Here is a 17,752-nt window from a genome sequence, read left to right as displayed (position 1 = left end):
GATACCCTCTTCTTGCGTTTCTAGTCTGCAAATCAACGGTGTTTTTATTTGATTCCAGCGGTCTCGAACGCATAGACCGAAGATGATTAAAATCCTCTCAAGGGGAGGCGTGTCGTATTTCATTGAATCGTAGATTAGTCGTTGCTTGACCTTGGAATGATCTGATGTTGAACAAATCTTTAAGATGGAGATCGAGAGGCTAGTGACTGCACAGACTACGTGCCTCGAGAGGTATTCTTGGAAGGCTTGGGCATCTTCTCGTAGGCATTTGGACTTGGCTTCCGCCTTTTGTGTTTCGTAGGTTGGTGCTCGCAGCAAGCCTCTTGATCTTGCTCTGGCAACTGTTCTGACGATTCTCCCTCAGCCGGTCTCCGGCCCCGACGGTGCGAGTGATGGGCGTTTGCTCGGAGTCTGCGGCGATCAATTTCGTTCTCGCTTTCGGAATCCGACGAGTTGGAGTCAGAGGAATCGGATTCGGAGCTGCTCTCGCCTACGGGGCGGGCTTTGTGGTAGATGCAGCACACTGAGCCTGGTTAGAGTTCGCTCTTCAGTGGCGAGGGGTAGACATACCTTTGGAGCTCTTCTTCCCCATTCCTTCATTATCCACTACATCTTCACCCCATCTGATGCGTCTGGCCGATGACGGCTCGCTCGTACTCGGAGTTTCGTCGCCCCTCAATCGCAGGGTCCCTGTGAGGCGAACGGTGGATGGATCGCGTGATTCCGTGGTGGTCTGGAGCTGGGGATTCGTCCCCGGCTGGCGTGTCCGGGACATGGCAAAAGTGAGTGGTAGATGGAGAGATGATAGAAATAAAGTGAATTTGCAAAGCGGTTCTTGGAGACTGGGAGGACAAGTGCGAAGGCTGCGACAAATTAAGAAAAAAAAGATCAAGATGATGTAACTGATAAGACGGTGGCCCTCACCGCCCTACTACTAGGCACTTTTGCTTCACCCCGAACCCGAGCTTAATGTACTCTCATGAATGAATTTTGGAAGCTATCTTAAAAATATCAAACAGGACCATCGGAAAAGCCGATGGGTGTAGAGCGAGAATGAGAGGTGTGAAATGTGCGAACTTGCCAGCCTCTCGGCTTCAGCGAGTTCTATGTTGTATGCTCCTCGAAAAGGATGTCCTCTCTATGGCCCCTGGAATTCAGATCTCGTAGAGGGACCAGCCATCGAGGCCGTCATTTACTGTCGATTTCACTTCCCCCCAAATCCAGAAAGGCCAGCCGATGCAGGCGGGGGGAATTCAGTACGAAATTCCTTCTCCAGTCATAGCTCGTCTTCCTGGTCCATCTCCGATGGTTTCAACAAACCACCGACCTTCATGGCTCGGGTTCGCTCGGCAGCTTGGGCATCACGCACAGCTTGCTCTCTTTCCTCTGCATAGAGCTCTGCATTGTCATCAGAGAACTCTTTCAGGGAAATCAAGAAATCACGCAAGTGGGTCTTGAACTTGTTCAAGTCATCGGTATAGGCAAACAACCCAAGCACAAATTGCTTGATTTGCACCCTATGATAGAAGTTAGCATCATTTCAAGGACTCTAGGTCTTCTTTTTGTGAGAAAAGAAGTGAAAACGAGGACTCACTCTTGCAGGTTCTTGAATGCATTCTGCAGCAGGTTTGCAATGTACTCCTGCAGAAATTCCTTGTTGGATGGACCAGCCGGAGCCTGATCCGGCGTATAGATCGGCTCTTGGATCTTGCCAGCTTCAATGAAGTAGAACATGCGAGACAGGAGCATGGCTTGGGATTTGAAGCCTGAAGAAAGAAATGTGAGTAATGTGGTGGTGGGAAGTCGAAGACACAGGAATATACGCACCAGCCTTGTGATCACTGTCAGTCAGTACAAAGAAGACATCCTGGAGGATTGGGATGTAGAATTGGCGGAAGAAGATACTCGATGTGTTCACATCCGTCTCGGCCATGTTGTTCATCAGTTCCAGGCACATGGTAAGACCTGTGTTCTCCACCTCACGATTATCATGCTTCGATGCCCACATGCAAGAATCGATGACGAACTTGAATTGGGTACCATCAAGGTTGAGTAGCGCTTGGAAGCAATACAAGTTGATGGCCTGGAGGAGCTTGAAGAACTGAACGCGATGTTCGGGATACTCATGGAAATCCTTGTTGATCATTTCCAGGGTACAGCTGAAAACACTGTCCATGATGGCAGGGATCTTATCCTCCATCAGAGCCTGCGGTGGAAGAAGATCACGTTAGCTATTGGCAAATGCAAATCGGGAGGGGCCACAAACATGAAGCTTGTGAATAATTGTCGTCATGACATTCAAGACTTCCGCTTCACGCGCATCTGGCACATTGCGGTGGTAGTCAATGAGAACGGCCTCGAGAAGCGGTGGAACCATGTTGGCATTGACCATTTCAAGATCGTCTGACTTCTCCACATAGGTATCAATGAGCTTGAGGATCTCCTTCTTAATGGTGCGAAGTCCTCGGACTTTCGGCGTCTTGGGCGCAACGCTTCCTGTGTTATGTCAACACTGATCTAACACAAAATGGTTGTTAAGAATGGATCAGTGGGCTTACCATCACTGGCGACTGCATCGTTAATGAGCTGACTAGAAGCACGATACATGTTCAGCATGTCGTGGTAAATGCGGCCAATCTGGGAGTAGAAGTAGGTTCCAATGGAAGAACACGCTGCGACGTTTGTCTTCATAATGTTACCAATGATCTTGATTGTGTTACCATCCTGGAGAATCGCGGCATTTTGGTTGGCTTCGGCAATGATCTGATCCCAAGCCGAGTTGGGCAAAGCCATAAGGTTGTCGATCAACCGATCCTGAAGTGTCTTTTGACCCTGAGCAGAGATCATGTAGCCGCAGGCTTCATAGAACGTGTGAATCTGCTGTGGCGACAAATCCATAGTGATCTTCCGCATATTGCGCACAATTTCCTCAATAAAAGGTTCATTTTCGCCCGGTTGAAGAGCCACGAAGTGTCGTCGGCACTTGTTGGCGATCTTGATGAAGGTATCGCAGGCCATGTCTTGGACACCTAGGGAGTGGATCAGTCAAAAGTCAATTGGGGCTGTTTGTTGCGTAAAAAAATTACCTTCGTGGGTTTCATGCATGAACTCGAAAAGCTTGTTAACCACGGTCTTCAAGAATTTCCAGTGGGCCTTCAAGAATCGAGGGTATTGGCCCACGATGTACATGATATTACTGGCCACGACGGCCTTGTTGTCCTTTCCACGCTTCTGCTCCGTCAGGCCGAGAAGGTCCTTGATCACCGTAACCAGAAAGCGTTTTTCGGTTTCTTCATTCATGGCGCCGGAAATGGAACCAATTGCCCAGCACAGGGTGTTGCAATTCACCCATGACCATTCAGTACCATCGACTTGCTTCGCCAGCTTGTCAATCATGATGGTCTCGGTGTCCACGACGTCCAGATGTGTGAGGTAGACCAAGCACTCGCGGATCGTCTTGTAGAGCTGGATCGTATCACTCTCCTTGACAAATTCACGCACAATCTCGCCCTCGTCGTTCTCAACGATCAGAACTTCCTCCGGACGGACCATCTTCTCGATCATGACGGTACGCAGGTTCGAAAGCACGGTCTCGTATTTGTGCTTGCGAAGGGGGTAATTGGCGAGGGTACTGGGGTGAGGTGCGCCACCGTTGGACAGCCCACTGACACCCATGGTCACGAGCGGGTTGATGTCGGTGATGGGGAGTTGTTGCATCTCTTCGTAAAGCTCCTGCACCAACCGAGTCCAGTAATCCAAACAAATCTTAAACACTTCCCGGTCTTCGATTTGGCTGATGCGGATCAGGTAGAAATGGGCATGCGTGAGGTAGTCTTGGTTCGGCAACTTTTCAATGAGCTAGAAAAAGAAAACAGTTAGTCCCAGTCGGGGAAAGTTGAGCGCTCGCGTCTATTCTTTGAGGTGGTAGGACCATTAATTCACGTACATCCAAGTGGGCGCTGAAGAAGCTCGACAAGAAGAGGGCCAAGTTGGAGACAAACTCCTGATCTCTTCCGTTGCTCCGCGCAAACGTCTCCTTCAAGTCCATGGACAGGGGGATGACATTTGAGACCTTTGTCAGAGTCTCGGTGAACATGTGCACCAGTCTCTCATCGTAGTTGTACGGGGAACCAATCTGCAGGCCACCAATCTCCGTGAGGCACTTGAGCGTGACATTCCGGAAGTCGGGCACGTCCAGGAAACGGGTCAGGAGCGTGTTGATGATGGGGGTCTCGAAGATGTAGCCCAGCGGGATCCAGTTCAAGAAGCGAAGGAGCGTTTCGAGAGTCGCCTTCACCAAAGTCGGCTGGTTGGCGGTGTTGAGGACCTCGGAGCAGAGTGAGAAGATGGCGGAGAATTCCTGGGTCATGGAAGTCTTGAGGTTCCGCGCTTTAACCGAGGTCATCTGGTCCTGAGAGAAATCAAAGACTTCCTCGGACAGCAGGCGCAGAATGGCCATATTGTTTTCACAGATCGAGAGGCTGGCATGGCAGGAGGAGATAATCTCGTTGATAAAGGTGGGCCAGTTGTGTGGCCATTCCTGCTTCAGGATCGAGACCAAGACCAAGTTCAGTTTGTTCAAGAATGCGCGCTCGGTGCGGAGCTTCTCTTCGGAGCCGGAGTTCTCGATAATAAAATTGACGATGAAGTTTCGGATACCTGTCAGGAAAATCGCCCAGCATTAGCGCGTGCTCCTCAGCACGTTCCTAACGGGGGAATGATTAATTACCCTGGCATTGATCTCTGGGTAGAACCTTCCATCTAGTCATAATCACATCGTCGAGGACCTGGAGGGCAATGTCTGTATACGCGGTCAATCGATCATCTTTCGAGGGAGGGGAGAAGCGCAAAAGGAGGGAGGGGATTCTCAAACCCACATTTCGTTTGAGGATACGAGGCCTCCTGGAGGATGTTGCCCACAGTGACCCAGGCATCGGGGTTTTGCTTGAACTAGAGGAACAAGAATGTGAGCAGGGATCGCGTCGCGCGAAAACGGCGAGCTTACTTCTGTTAGGGTCTGTTGGGCTTGTTTTTGCTGGCGCGTTGTTAGCGAGTCAGTCCATCAAGTCGTCGGTCCCGGGTCAGAGATTCGAGGCAGAAGAGGGCACATACCACGTCGCCTTTGCCTTCAAAGAAAGCCTGGACTGTGGCGTCCAGCTCTTGGACCGAAACAGACATGCCGCCGCAGAGATTGGCGATCTCGCCGGGGGATCACGAAAAGAGCGTCACGACACAAAAGTCCGAGGATATGAGGACGAACGGGAAAGTGAGCGAGAAATTGGCAGGGATGCCAACGTCACTTAAGCTTTGGGGGAGGGGGGGTAAAGTTGGAGGGAGGGGTTTGAGAAGGTGAGGTTCTGGTGGGGTAGCAAAGAGATCCTGAGGGGTTGGGTAAGCACCTCAGACCGTGGGATGTCTGATCACTCAGGTAACCGGGAGTCCACCAGGATCTCGAGGAGGGAAATGACCTGCAGGGGGATTTGAGTGGGTTTGAAAAACGAAAAGTTTTGGAGAGTTGATTCCACACTGGCGGTGAGAGGAGCGCGTGTGGTTGAGCTTGGGATGGCCACGGGGGGTCTTAGTCAGCCGCGCTTGTCAACAACTACATCATAGGAAAGCAGAGCAGTCAGGAAGCAGCCAGAGAGCATCCAGAGATGGCCGGATTGCATAATCATAGACTATATTGTATGTATATCTGTACGATCGTGTATGTATTTTCTTATATTTTCTACACTAAGACAGGGGAATAGATATGTGACGAGGGTGGGTCATAGCCCTATCACCTTTTGAAGGCCCAGACGAAGGCGCTGGGTCACAGCGCAGAGCCAGAGCCAAAGCCAGAGCCAGAGCCAGAGCGCGCGGGAAGGAAAGGAAGCGATGCATAACCGCCCAACCCGCCCGGCGCCAATTGGCGAACGCCTACGACAGGCTGGCATTCACGACGCGACCCACCAACACACGGGGCGCCTGGGAACGCGCGCCATCGTCGCTCCGGTCGCCTGGGAAATGACCTGTGTCTCAGACCCGCGCACGCCTCACCTGGATCCCGCGCTTTGCTCTTCCGATTGGCGGCCATCGTGACGCCGTCCTTGCCGATCGCGCGCCAACTCCTCTCCCCTTTCCCTATTGTCCCGTCAAAAGGTGCTAAGTGTGCTAGCCGGGGGGGGAGGGGGATGGGGGCCATGGGAACTGGCTTGGGACTTATTTTGCCCTATATTCTATTCTTGCTATTCCCCTCTTCCTCTGCCTCCCCCCCGGTTTCCTTTTCCTTGTCTTTCCCCCCCTCCCCCTCCCCTTTCCCTTCCCTTTCTTTCTCTTCTTTCTTTTCCCTTTCTACATTAGTAAAATAACATAACCCTACCTCAATCATCTTATTCACCCAGCTTTCTTTCTTTTTATACATTTTCTACCCCTCCCCCTAGTTTGGATTATCTTGTTACCCGGGTAGTGTTGATCATTGAGGCGCTGAAACCATCCCGTGCCCGTCTACCCCGACGCCCCACCCCAGACGAGGTTGCCGCGATCCTTAACCTGCCTTGCCCGGCACTTTCGTTCTCGGTCGCTTCAAGTCATTCAGGGAAACAAGATACGTGTGTCAATTGAGAGTCCGTGACTCCGCCGTATGCGCAGCTCCCTGTATATCTTGGAGTTGCCGCGTGCGCTTCCCGAATTGGTGTAAGCTGCTGAGATATTCGCCGGCATCCTTCTCGGCGTGTGGGTTTATTGTCTTTTCGTTTTTCATTTCGCGGCTACGGTTCTGTTTCGCTCTGGAGCTCTGAATCTCTGAATCATGACAGCTGTCGCAAGTGCACCAGTCATGAGCAATCGTGATTCCGGCACCGAGACGGGCACGGAACACAGCCCATCTCGATTTACGGCGGTGAATGGCAGAGATTCGACGGCCTCGGCTGCGGGGGCAAATCCCACCCTCGGTACACAGATGGATGGCGAGGACCGAGACGCTCCGTCCGTTGCGAATGAGAACCAGGACGCATCGCCCCGGGAGAATCCCAGTCACTCACAAAGGTCATCACCAATCGCTCACGCTCACGCTCACAAGCGCAAGCGCTCGGGCTCCGGTGATCCCGATTCCCAAGATTCCCAGGATGCAGACGGCTACGGACGAGGTTCTATACCACGTCCCGGAGAGGCTCCGCCCGCCCGTTCGTCATCGGCCTCAGAGATCGAGGCGAGCAGCGCAGCGATCGCCTCCGGTCGATCCGATACGAACGAGCCATCTCAACCTCCGTCGAGTGGACCCTGGTCCGATTACGAGTCGCGCCTCATCAACCAGGCTCAACGGGCACAGCAGATTGATGCCTCGGATGCACAGTTGGCGGATGTGCTACAGCGAGAAGCGCAAGGTCAGGACCCACGATCTCTGGGTCGTCCTACGACATCTGCCAATGTTCAGCCTGCACCATCCTCCGCATTTCCGGAGCGGTCGGCAATTCAGGTAGCGCCGAAGAGGAAGCGCGTCTTCAGCAACAGAACCAAGACGGGCTGCATGACTTGTCGCCGCCGGAAGAAGAAATGCGACGAGCAGCATCCTGCCTGTAAGTCTCTCCCCTCTCGGGATCAATGTTCGGGTTCTCCAATCTCCATACTGGTCAAAGGGCAGGAAGCTAATCAGTTTCCTTCAGGTAACAACTGCACTCGTGGGGGGTTTCTCTGCGAAGGATACTCTACGCGAACCCCGTGGCAGAAACCTTCCAGCTCCAAGGCACCCGTTCCCTTGCAGTCAAAAGAGGGATATCCCGAGATCGGGAGTCAATACTTACCAGAAGCAGCGCCATCGCATGACCGACCGCCTGCCGTGATAGACCTTGCCGAGTCGCGGAAGATGAAACCGATCATATTAGATGATATTGAGCGACCGAGCCAGCAGTATAACACCAGCCCCACGGGCACAGCACCCAGCCATACGTCGTGGACGAAGCGCGCATGGCCTGGGCCAGGACCCGGTCATCACCCGTATTTGGCAGAATCAGTTGCGAAACCCGATTACCGAGAAATCCCTCCGATCCATGAGCTCCCCCGGGATGGACCGTCCAAACCAGACTATCAGGTTGTGCCGCCCATTCGGGAACTCTCCCATGGATCTCATGCAAGACCTAGCATGCCAATGTTTCAGGCGGGGGAACATCGACCACTTCCCTCGGTGACAATGGATACGAATAGTCCACAGGCACAGGCGAGGATGGCCTTGGGGATAGAGAACCCCCTTTCCAACCGCGCCGCCGCCCCTGCGGATGATACCGAGAAGGGAAAAATGACCCGAGGAGAATATTACCGACCATTCGATATCCAGCTGGTGGAGGATAGGGATCGATGCAAGTGTGCTTTGTCGCGGTTCAATAATGCATGCAATCCAATCTATGGGCTCAGCTCAAAGGAACAGAATCGCCTGCTTAAAGAAGTCCTCGTTCCGCCATCGAATTCGGTCAGCTCTCCAACTGGCCCTTCTACACCTCGTCTCGTCGGCTCTATCGGGCAAGGAACACTGGTTGAGTCCCCCTTTAGATGCCACTACGGGTGGAACATCAATCTTGAGGCGGATGTCATGGTGTCGGAAAACTGCTTATTTGTCGACGACGCTGCCATCCAAATCGGCTCCAATACCTGGATCGGTCCCAACGTGACCCTGCTCACTGCATGTGCTTCTGATAATCTGCAGCATCGTCGGGGCCCACAAACCCTTTATCAAGCAAAGCCGATCATCATCGAGCAGGACTGCTATATCGGCGCGGGGTCAACGATCTTTCCGGGTGTGCGTATTGGACGCGGTGCCGTCATCGAAGCTGGTGACATGGTGAAACGCGACGTGGCGCCTTATCAGCTCACCAGAAACCGGCCCGGCTACTAAAAGCGATCCAGTGAACCCTCTGCCAGCTGCCATATCTTTCGCTTCCGGTATCAGAACCGGAGTTGGCCGATAATGATATACTATTCCCCATGATCGTATTTTCGTGTACGCTTTCCATCTGTTTCTCACGCATCTTTATGCTGGTCGCCTTTCTATACGTTCTCAGGGCGTTTTGAGGGAAGGAGTTCCATCTCTAAGGGTTTTTATTTTGCTTGTTCGATATGTGTTATTTCCTTCGCACTGCTAGGCGATATATGGGCGTATTTCTTTTAGCTTATTTTGTGTAGTACATAATGTTCAAATGATTGAAAGATAACATTGATCTGATAATTTGGGGTATCTGCGTTTTGTACTGCTCTGCAGTCGGGCATATTAAAGACGTCTCGTGTTTGGGGTATATGTGGATTTGTTATGGGAAGGCACATCAAGGATTGGGCTTTCTCCGAAGGCATCGTCAAGAGTCTCCACATCCCAGGATCGAAGACCGAAGGGCTTTCACCTCAACCATTCCAGGAATTCCGGAACAAAGTAACTGATTACAATTCCAGCTCCTGCTCGGAGGATACCCTCGGTGCTTTCAAAGGCCATGGCTTTCAGGTCAAAGACGCCCGCCTTCGCGGCCGCATGGATCATAGCAAATTCACCGCTGACCTGATACGCAGCCACGGGAAGATCCTGAGCCAAATCCTTGGCATCCCGAATAATATCCAAATAACTGCTCGCAGGCTTGACCATGATAATATCAGCACCCTCATTTATGTCACGCTTGATCGCGCGTCGAGCAAGGCCACGACCGCCGGGCGGCAGCTGGTAGCAGCGACGATCTCCAAAGGAGGGGCACGACCCGGCGGCATCGCGAAATGGTCCATACAGGCACCCGCTAAACTTGGCGCTGTACGACATGAGAAGCACGCGGTGTGCCAGGCCGGCCTCGATCAATTTAAGCTTAATGGCCCGCACTCTTCCGTCGTTCATGTCTGATGGAGCAACGCAGTGAGCGCCAGCAACAGCATAGGCCAGGGCCACATCCGAAATACGATCAACGGATTGTGCATTGTCCAGTGTTCCATCTTCGGTAAGAATACCGCAATGACCGTGTGATGTGTATTCGCAAAGACAAACGTCCGTCGTGATATAGAGTTGGGGGAGTCGAGTACGGAGAAGGCGAATTGCTTGAATAACCGGGCCGGACGGGTCATCGGCAGCGGTTCCGAGCGCATCCTTGGCCGATGGTTGGAGCGGCACACCGAACAACATCACCGATCGCAATCCTTTCCGAACGAGTGGGGTCAGGAACGGGACGAGACGGTTGATACCCCGACGGTATTGGTTGGGCAATGAGGGGATAGCAGTCTCTTCATCAGGATTGTCGGTAATGAAGAGCGGGTAGATGAGCATGTCCTTGGCTAGTTGAGCAGGCGGACTAGGGTCATTGATCGGAGCATACGAACCTTGGTCAGTTGCCTCTCTGCCTGCCATGACCGGGTCAACGGGTGGCTATAGCCAGCATGAAGTTGGCTAGAAATGTCCCCTGAGATGCTGACGCTGGTGGCTGTCGTACTCGTGTATGATCGAGCTGTACGGGATTGGGCGTGGGAGATCTGGGAGCGATCATCCGCATTGGAGTCTCGAAAGGCGATATCGGAGACAAGATTCGAAAAAGACATTTTGAGGTGTGGAATGCAATGGCCAGGGAGAGGAAAGGGGGAGGGGGTAAAAACGAAGAGAGTAAGTGGCGACCAGAGGTGAAGGAGCGGACTGTGACAATCTCCGGAGATTTGATCTGTCAGCCGAGGGTCAGACGATTGCCGCGTCTCGTAATTGGGCCCTTGGGTCTACCGCCATTTGCACTTACTTGTCTAGTCTTTTTGATCCGATTTTTTCATAATTCATCTCGGATCATTTAATACTCTACCTGGCACCATGTACAAAAGTAATATGCATATACACCGGATCCGGGCTCCTCTCTCTCTTTGCTCCAGCGCCATCATGTTCCGCTCTATGATTGACAGGCTTCTCTGACCTGATATATTCTTTGCATATGTCACTCTACCAATTTGATCTCCCCTCTACACACAAGAAGTGGGGGGGGGTCCGAAACTTGTGATAGGAGGGTTGCAAGATCAGCCTTGTGCAGCCTCAACTACAGTAAGGCAAGCGAATCAAACCCCGCAATACTACAGACCCTGATCGAATCGCCTTTGGTTTTGATTGCCTAACAATCAGTACCTCTACAAATTCGGTTGTATTTATCTGGCCATGATTTTGTCACACCCCATGCCTAATTGCAGTATATAGTCTTATCAGCAATGTATTGTAACTAGATTACAATTCGAGCAGGCAGAACAGGCGAAATGTAGTCAGGGAGGTGCTGAATATAAGACGTTCATTTAACATGCGCGTAAGTAGATAGGGCCCTCACCACGCTCTCACTGGGAGACATTTGGGCTATTGGCTATATGAAGAAAATAAGAAGATGGAATAGAAGTACGGGGCTTAAGAATGGGCCGATTAGACAAGACAGTCTATCACGACATGTTGATTAAAGACCATCACGCTCCTCCTGGTATCGCAATGGCCGCTCTGCTCTATGAGTAATCTCAACTCGCACTGATACCCATGGCCGGGTCCCAAGACCTTAGCTCCTGAGATTACTTACTGAGTTCATGACTCGTCAAATGTACTTGGAAAACGAGTCCAATGTTTTTATTCATTGTCTTTACTATGCCTCAGCAATTGTATATTCGGACATCTCAAGATAACCCGTGATGTTCTTATTCGGGCATACTTAACAGTGCTGCACAGCAGAGTATAATCTTTTTTACACTGACACGTTGTTTGCAAGGTGCCTAGACTAAATGCCTTATAATAGATAAAGCGTAGTATATCAACAATGAATCCCATCAAGACAGTCAGTCTCATAAACCACAGCGTGCTCTACATTATGTCCCTTGCAATGTGTAGGCTTAGTAGGCATACCGGAAGTAAGGGTTCTCTCGATCGGTCAGCCCTGCCCATTTTTTCTCATCGATCATGCTCTCATTGACACATCCATGGGCACGGTCACGGCGCCGGTTCTCCCATGTATAGTAGACAAACAGAACCACCGATAGAAGAGCCGCAGCAGCCTGTGTGGCAAGGACTGCAATTTTGGCAGGTCGATACTCAGGTGCATCTCTGGCTTGGAAGGTCTGTGGGCCGATGATGTTACCAACAGAAAAGGACCCAGCAACAAGAGCGCTAGCAAAGGCACGCTTAGTATGGCCTGCGCAGTTTGCCATGGTCCACTGATAAAGAATAGGTAGGGTTGCCACAATCGCGTTGACGAGATAGATACCGATGAGGACGCCGGCGGTGTTGCTTTTCGGGAGGAAGGATAGTAGGCCTCCACCGATGATGCCTGGGATAGTGCATACAACATTCCAGGCCCAGCGGTTAGATGTTCGCCGGATACCGTATCCGACTAACAGAGTAAAGAAGATACTTACTACACCCGACGGGGTATTGAGAAGGGCCGATATGGGACCGGAGAAGTCAAAGCTGGCAATCAAAGTCGAGGAATAGGTAGTCACAACGCCGCTCGATACAGAGATCTAAGCAAGTGAGCCTGTGCCATTGCGGGATGATATATCCTGGAAGACTTACGAGAATTGTCGTCAGAGTCAGCAGCCACAGTTGAATGTCAAATAGCGACTCCCATATCTGCTTCATATTCAAGGTTGTACTCCAGAGACCCGTCTGGTTCTCACTGACATGTTGCAGGAGAGCCACTTTTTCGCTCTCGGATAGCCATTTGGCCTTTATGGGAGTGTCCGGAATGAAGAAAAAGGTCAGCATGCCAACAATCGCAGTGACGAAGCCGAGCACCAGAAACATAATACGCCAACCTTCCAGGGATGCATGGCGAACATGCTGGAAAGCGAACGAGATGATTCCGCCGAGAATCTGGGCGATGCCCAGTCCCATATACCAGAAGGTAAAACGCGGTGCCTGTTCACTCCGCGTGTAGTACTGGCTGCTGATGAGCATCAATGATGGGCCCACAGTTGCCTCAAAAATGCCGAGAAACACTCGTGCAACCAACAAAGTACGATAGTTGTGAGCACCGGCCGAGGCAGCGGCGGCGACTCCCCATAGAAACACATTAGTTCCTAGCCACTTGGCAGCAGGAAATTTCTGTAGACAGTAGACTATAGACACGATTAGCTAGGGTTGGACACGGAGAACAGAAGCAAGGGCTACCATTGGGGACTTCAGCAACTAGGTAGGCGATAAAGAACCAGGTGGCCGTGTTGGAAAACTCGTTGCCGGTGAGTTTTAGGTCCGTTTTAATTCCCATCACGGCTGCATACTGTCCAATGCGGCATCGTGTCAGGTGATATTTTTCAGTCTTTGGGTTAGACACTCACATTCAGAGCTACTTTATCCAGGAATTGGAGGGCATATATGCACGCCGTGAGTGGCAAGAGGCGTCGATCAATCTTGCGACGCAGTGCTTTGAGATCGACATTGGCAATCTCATCCTGATGGCCCTCAAGATATACAACCGCGTCATCACGTGCTACCACCTGGGACTTCTCACCCATTCTCATTTACTCAGTCTCAAGAAGAGAAGAAATAAGGGTTGGACAGAAGAGAAAAGACAAGGAGAAAAAAAGAAGACGCGCACAGGGGCGGATCCGGAGTGGAGTACAAGGCATTTAACACGAATTCCAGTTCCACGTTGGCTTGGACAAATCAGTTATACGACATCGGAAACTTACGAGAAATTACACCGACGGTTAGCCGTGACCGGAGCCAGCGTGTTTCGAGCTACTGAAAGACTAAAGAGGCCTAACAGGGGACCCCTGGCGGTACATGCGCCACTCGGAGTAGCAACGGAATGTTTTTTTTTCTCGGAGACGACCGTTCTTGTCTGAACTGGTCAATGCAAGGGGGCGGAAGGAATCAAAGTTCAAAGTAACTGCAAATGGAAAATGGAAAATGGAAAATGGGAATAAATCACGCATCCATTAAATCGTCTGTTGCTCTGGGTTCCACGTGGATTTATATGAATGTCGAGTCGTCCATATTCTGATTTCATCACAGCACGACCATGGGCTGGGTGTATAATGCCACTCCCCCAGTGGAGGCTGCGTCTGAATATCAGCTCATTCTGGGCGTATGCCTCAGCTTGACCGGGCTGATGGTCATTACTGTATGTCTACGGTTATTCCTGCGCGCTAAAGCGAGTCGATTAGGAGCGGCAGACTATGTGATGGTGGTGAGCATGGTACGGATTTGACATTCCTGACATTCTTGACCCAACTTGACTGACTCGTTTTAGATCCTGAGTATCGTGTATAGTGCCTTGTGTATTTCTCGTGAGTCGTACACCTCCCTGTGAAGTACAGCAGTCAACTCACGATCGCAGAAAGCAGATACGGCCTTGGCCTGCCCCTCAAGCTTCGCCCCCAGAAGAATTTATCGACATATACAAGAGTGAGTAGCATGGGGAAACGGTGGTATCTGGGTTGAGGTGCGCTGACACTGAAGCAGCTCAACTATGCAGGCCGTCCATTCTACCAACTTGGCATCGCTGGATTCAAGGCCTCTCTCTGTCTCAGCTATCTACGTCTACTATCCGGCACCTCCAAGACCATTTACCGCATTGTGATTTGGGTGGTCATTGCCATCTCGACAGTCGGTCACATCGTGGGAACTCTCATATTGCTTTTAGATTGTTCGCCCGTAGGTATCCCTACTCCATTTTGATACCAGAACTGATCCCGCACAGGTCCAGAGAGCATGGAATACCACTTTGCAGGGCACCTGTCTTCCAGTCGGCGCAACGTTCTATGGCCTCGCTATATTTACCATCATCTGCGACGTGATGATTATCTTCTTGCCGATACCGTTGCTTCTACAATTGAATATTAAGCCCGCACAGAAAGCGGGCGTCGTGTGTCTTTTCCTCCTGGGACTGTTCACGACCATCTGCTCGATCTTGCGATTGTCTCAAATTCACCGTGTGGCCTTTGGAGACGGAAACTCCACGATGCTAGTGCTCTGGGGCACTATTGAATTTAATGTCGGAGTAAGTGACTTGATTCCGACCTGTCACAAAGTCTAACTCGCGCAGAACATCGTCACCTGCGTTCCATATCTCGCTCCTCTCTTGAAGGGTTATGTGCGTGACTTTGGATCGACTAGTGGCCGAAAATACTATGATAGCCGGGGCCGAAGCTACGTGATGGAAAACTGGTCCAAGGAGCGATCTCATCTGCAATCGAATGCATCTGGCCCCCAACCCCTGAAACGGTCACCGAGCGAGGAACTAATTCTGGCGACTCGGGAGCCATCCCAGGGGAGGATTGAGATGACTGTGGAGTACCGTGTTTCATTAGAAGGGCCGAGTAGGCGTGGGTCGACTAGGTGATGTCGGATGCCGATCTTGGGAGCATATTCTGATGCTGCCATCCCTTGGCGCGAGGGACCGAGCCCCCGGTCTCTTAAATTAATTTTTATGTAATGATTAGTTATTCAAGTGAAGCTTGGCCCCCCCGGTCCATCAGTGGATTTGATCCGATCTCAATTGGTATCCTCCACGCCCATCTCTGTGGAGCACGGGAGATCCCGCTTGAACAAGGGTCGGAGTTATTAGGGCTACACCGTGGAAGCCTCCCGTTGATCTTAGCGGCTTCGGGCGCTAAGTTCTCTCTGAAAGGTTTCTCTCATAAGCTCAAAGCATATCGGGGCCCCGGAGCTCGAATGAACTCGGTAGTCCGTAACCTCCTTGGCACCGCATCCAATAGTACACCGATGTCCCGATCCTCCGCGTAGGGATGTCGCTTTAGGGCGCGCAAGCATCAATCTGAGATCGAATTGGGTGGGATTGAAGCGCTGGCGTCTGATTCCTCCAAGCCACTCTCCACTGGAAAGGGTAAATGAGCTGCAGTGCATCCTTCCCGTGATCCTTGTCATACCAGGGGGGCCACAGGGGTCGAAATGGAAAATTGAAAAAAGAACAGGAAAAGCCCTCGTAGTCGAGCCCCGAGCAGGAGAACCGAATTCCCACTCTCAGCTCTATACACAATGGACAATTCTGACCCCCAGGTTCTGATCATCGGTGCTGGCATCAGTGGCCTGGTGTTGGCCCAGCATCTCCAACGTCTGGGCGTGCGATTTGAGATCTTCGACCGCGACTCCGCTCTCGATGCACGCAACGGTGGGTGGGGTTTGACGCTGCACTGGGCTCTACCTATCTTGCGCGACTTGCTTCCGACGCATCTTGTGGATAAATTTCCTGGCACCTTCGTGAACAAGGATGCCTCGTCGCGTGGCGATGTCGGCAGTTTCCAATTTTTCAATCTGAAGTCTGGCGAAGCACTGTACAGTATTCCGGCTCAAGAGCGCATTCGAGTCAATCGGGGGAGATTGCGTGAGCTGTTGACCAGTGGAATTAATGTTCATGTCGGTCGATACCTGGAGGTTCAAAGTTCGACTACAAGGCTCCTGCTAACCTCGTCACAGTGGGATAAAACACTCCTGAATATCGAATCATCGGTTGAATCAATTACCGCCTACTTCGACGATGGCACTTCGTATACAGGTCGCTTGCTCGTCGCCTGTGACGGAGCTCGGTCACGCGCTCGACAGATCTTGTATCCAAACGACTGTCAGATGAACGCATTGCCAGTCCAGCTTCTTGGAGCTTCACCGTTGTACAAACCAGAGGAGATGGGTGGAGCACAGTCTATTGATCCCTACATCTTTCAAGGTTCCCATCCTGAAACTGATATATTTATGTTCTTCAGCTGTTGGTCTCTTCCGCTGCCCGTTTTGTGTTCGGTTGCTAATTTCATAGTCCTCGACACTCCAAGCAACTATGAGGAAAGCTCTCGAGACCAGTATCACTGTCAGATTATTGTCTCCTGGGCTGACTCCAAAGATATCACCCTGCCGAGCGATAATTCCGACCGTGTCGCTCTTATGAAAAAGCTGACCGATAACTGGGCCGAGCCTTTCCGCTCGCTCGTTCAAAATTTGCCAGAAGACATCGAAGCGCGCTCTATTCGCGTGGAGGATTGGCTCTTCCAACCCGGCCGTACAAACGTACACGCTAGAGCAGTCACCCTCGGGGATGCAGCACATACAATGACAATGTGTAAGTGAAATTTTATCTCGATCAATCAGGCGTCTAACAGGATTTTAGTCCGCGGCGAGGGCGCTAATAACGCGATTTACGACGTTCTCGACTTGGTTAAGAGAGTGGACATGCGGAACTCGAAGTATGTACGTCTACTCTTCGACTCCGAACTGATATTAACAACAGTAGATCGTTTGAATTCGAGGCGCTATCTACCTCGCTAGCTGCCTTTGAAAAGGACATCTTTGCACGCGTTGAGCCCAGTGTGCTAAAATCACGTCAGGCATGTCTGGATGCTCACCAATTTTCCAAGATCGCTGGAAGTCCGTTAGTTACAGAGCGAAAGATTCAAGTAACCCAAGAGACGAGGGCGGAGACGGAGCCGTAAGCTATTAATGATTACATGAAGTGTCACTGCCATATCAAAAGTGTACAGCATTAAGCTGGAAATCCCCCCTTGAGCAAAATATTTTATTTTTGTAGGATATTTGGTGTCGATGCAAGTCTCTCTGTAATTTTCATTCCAGTTCAAGAACAATAACTTTTCTATATCACCCCTTTCACCTACATACGGTTAGGATTTGATTGCTCATTTGTGAACAGCATGTCCTCTTCACTCATCAAGGGACAAACAATTCGCCAAACACCTACGGCACCATATCTATCCCTCGTATCTCAATCATATTGGTCTTATAAAAGCCTAGACCATTCTATAAAAGTTGAAAGAACAATTCGAATTTAAAAAATTTGTTAGTTTA

General features: G+C 51.0%; 8 protein-coding genes across 8 annotated transcripts; 3 read left to right on the top strand and 5 right to left on the bottom strand.

Moving 5' to 3' along the window:
* Positions 1–215: 215 nt before the first annotated feature.
* On the bottom strand, positions 216–775 carry N7443_009624 (PPP1R11/YPI1 family protein; the record flags this gene model as incomplete). The annotated part of the gene is made up of 2 exons (XM_056889680.1): positions 216–523; positions 571–775. The coding sequence occupies 2 exons, from the start codon at positions 773–775 to the stop codon at positions 216–218; spliced, it is 513 nt and encodes a 170-aa protein (XP_056736171.1).
* Positions 776–1,276: 501 nt separating this feature from the next.
* On the bottom strand, positions 1,277–5,178 carry N7443_009623 (exportin CRM1; the record flags this gene model as incomplete). Its single annotated transcript, XM_056889679.1, has 11 exons — positions 1,277–1,517; positions 1,595–1,766; positions 1,828–2,206; positions 2,267–2,496; positions 2,559–3,029; positions 3,087–3,858; positions 3,947–4,659; positions 4,730–4,801; positions 4,878–4,950; positions 5,006–5,035; positions 5,113–5,178. 11 exons carry the CDS (start codon positions 5,176–5,178, stop codon positions 1,277–1,279), a joined length of 3,219 nt encoding a protein of 1,072 aa, XP_056736170.1.
* A 634-nt stretch (positions 5,179–5,812) lies between these two features.
* Positions 5,813–6,076, bottom strand: N7443_009622 (uncharacterized protein; the record flags this gene model as incomplete). Its single annotated transcript, XM_056889678.1, has 1 exon — positions 5,813–6,076. One exon carries the CDS (start codon positions 6,074–6,076, stop codon positions 5,813–5,815), a length of 264 nt encoding a protein of 87 aa, XP_056736169.1.
* A 714-nt stretch (positions 6,077–6,790) lies between these two features.
* On the top strand, positions 6,791–8,866 carry N7443_009621 (uncharacterized protein; the record flags this gene model as incomplete). The annotated part of the gene is made up of 1 exon (XM_056889677.1): positions 6,791–8,866. The coding sequence occupies one exon, from the start codon at positions 6,791–6,793 to the stop codon at positions 8,864–8,866; it is 2,076 nt and encodes a 691-aa protein (XP_056736168.1).
* Positions 8,867–9,361: 495 nt separating this feature from the next.
* On the bottom strand, positions 9,362–10,533 carry N7443_009620 (porphobilinogen synthase HEM2; the record flags this gene model as incomplete). The annotated part of the gene is made up of 2 exons (XM_056889676.1): positions 9,362–10,267; positions 10,318–10,533. 2 exons carry the CDS (start codon positions 10,531–10,533, stop codon positions 9,362–9,364), a joined length of 1,122 nt encoding a protein of 373 aa, XP_056736167.1.
* Positions 10,534–11,832: 1,299 nt separating this feature from the next.
* On the bottom strand, positions 11,833–13,452 carry N7443_009619 (putative MFS transporter; the record flags this gene model as incomplete). The annotated part of the gene is made up of 4 exons (XM_056889675.1): positions 11,833–12,459; positions 12,512–13,056; positions 13,109–13,217; positions 13,276–13,452. 4 exons carry the CDS (start codon positions 13,450–13,452, stop codon positions 11,833–11,835), a joined length of 1,458 nt encoding a protein of 485 aa, XP_056736166.1.
* A 509-nt stretch (positions 13,453–13,961) lies between these two features.
* Positions 13,962–15,266, top strand: N7443_009618 (uncharacterized protein; the record flags this gene model as incomplete). The annotated part of the gene is made up of 6 exons (XM_056889674.1): positions 13,962–14,138; positions 14,193–14,229; positions 14,280–14,347; positions 14,405–14,596; positions 14,643–14,942; positions 14,988–15,266. Coding segments are annotated over 6 exons (1,053 nt in total), but the record flags the coding sequence as incomplete, so codon positions are not given.
* A 674-nt stretch (positions 15,267–15,940) lies between these two features.
* N7443_009617 (FAD-dependent monooxygenase) lies at positions 15,941–17,382 on the top strand (the record flags this gene model as incomplete). The annotated part of the gene is made up of 3 exons (XM_056889673.1): positions 15,941–17,012; positions 17,061–17,136; positions 17,181–17,382. The coding sequence occupies 3 exons, from the start codon at positions 15,941–15,943 to the stop codon at positions 17,380–17,382; spliced, it is 1,350 nt and encodes a 449-aa protein (XP_056736164.1).
* Between the last annotated feature and the right edge of the window lie 370 nt (positions 17,383–17,752).

Source organism: Penicillium atrosanguineum (assembly GCF_028827265.1).
Source record: "Penicillium atrosanguineum strain IBT 20685 chromosome Unknown utg000008l_segment0_segment0, whole genome shotgun sequence".
In the NCBI taxonomy this organism is placed as follows: Eukaryota; Fungi; Ascomycota; class Eurotiomycetes; order Eurotiales; family Aspergillaceae; genus Penicillium; species Penicillium atrosanguineum.
This window is presented reverse-complemented; position numbering and strand designations above follow the sequence as displayed.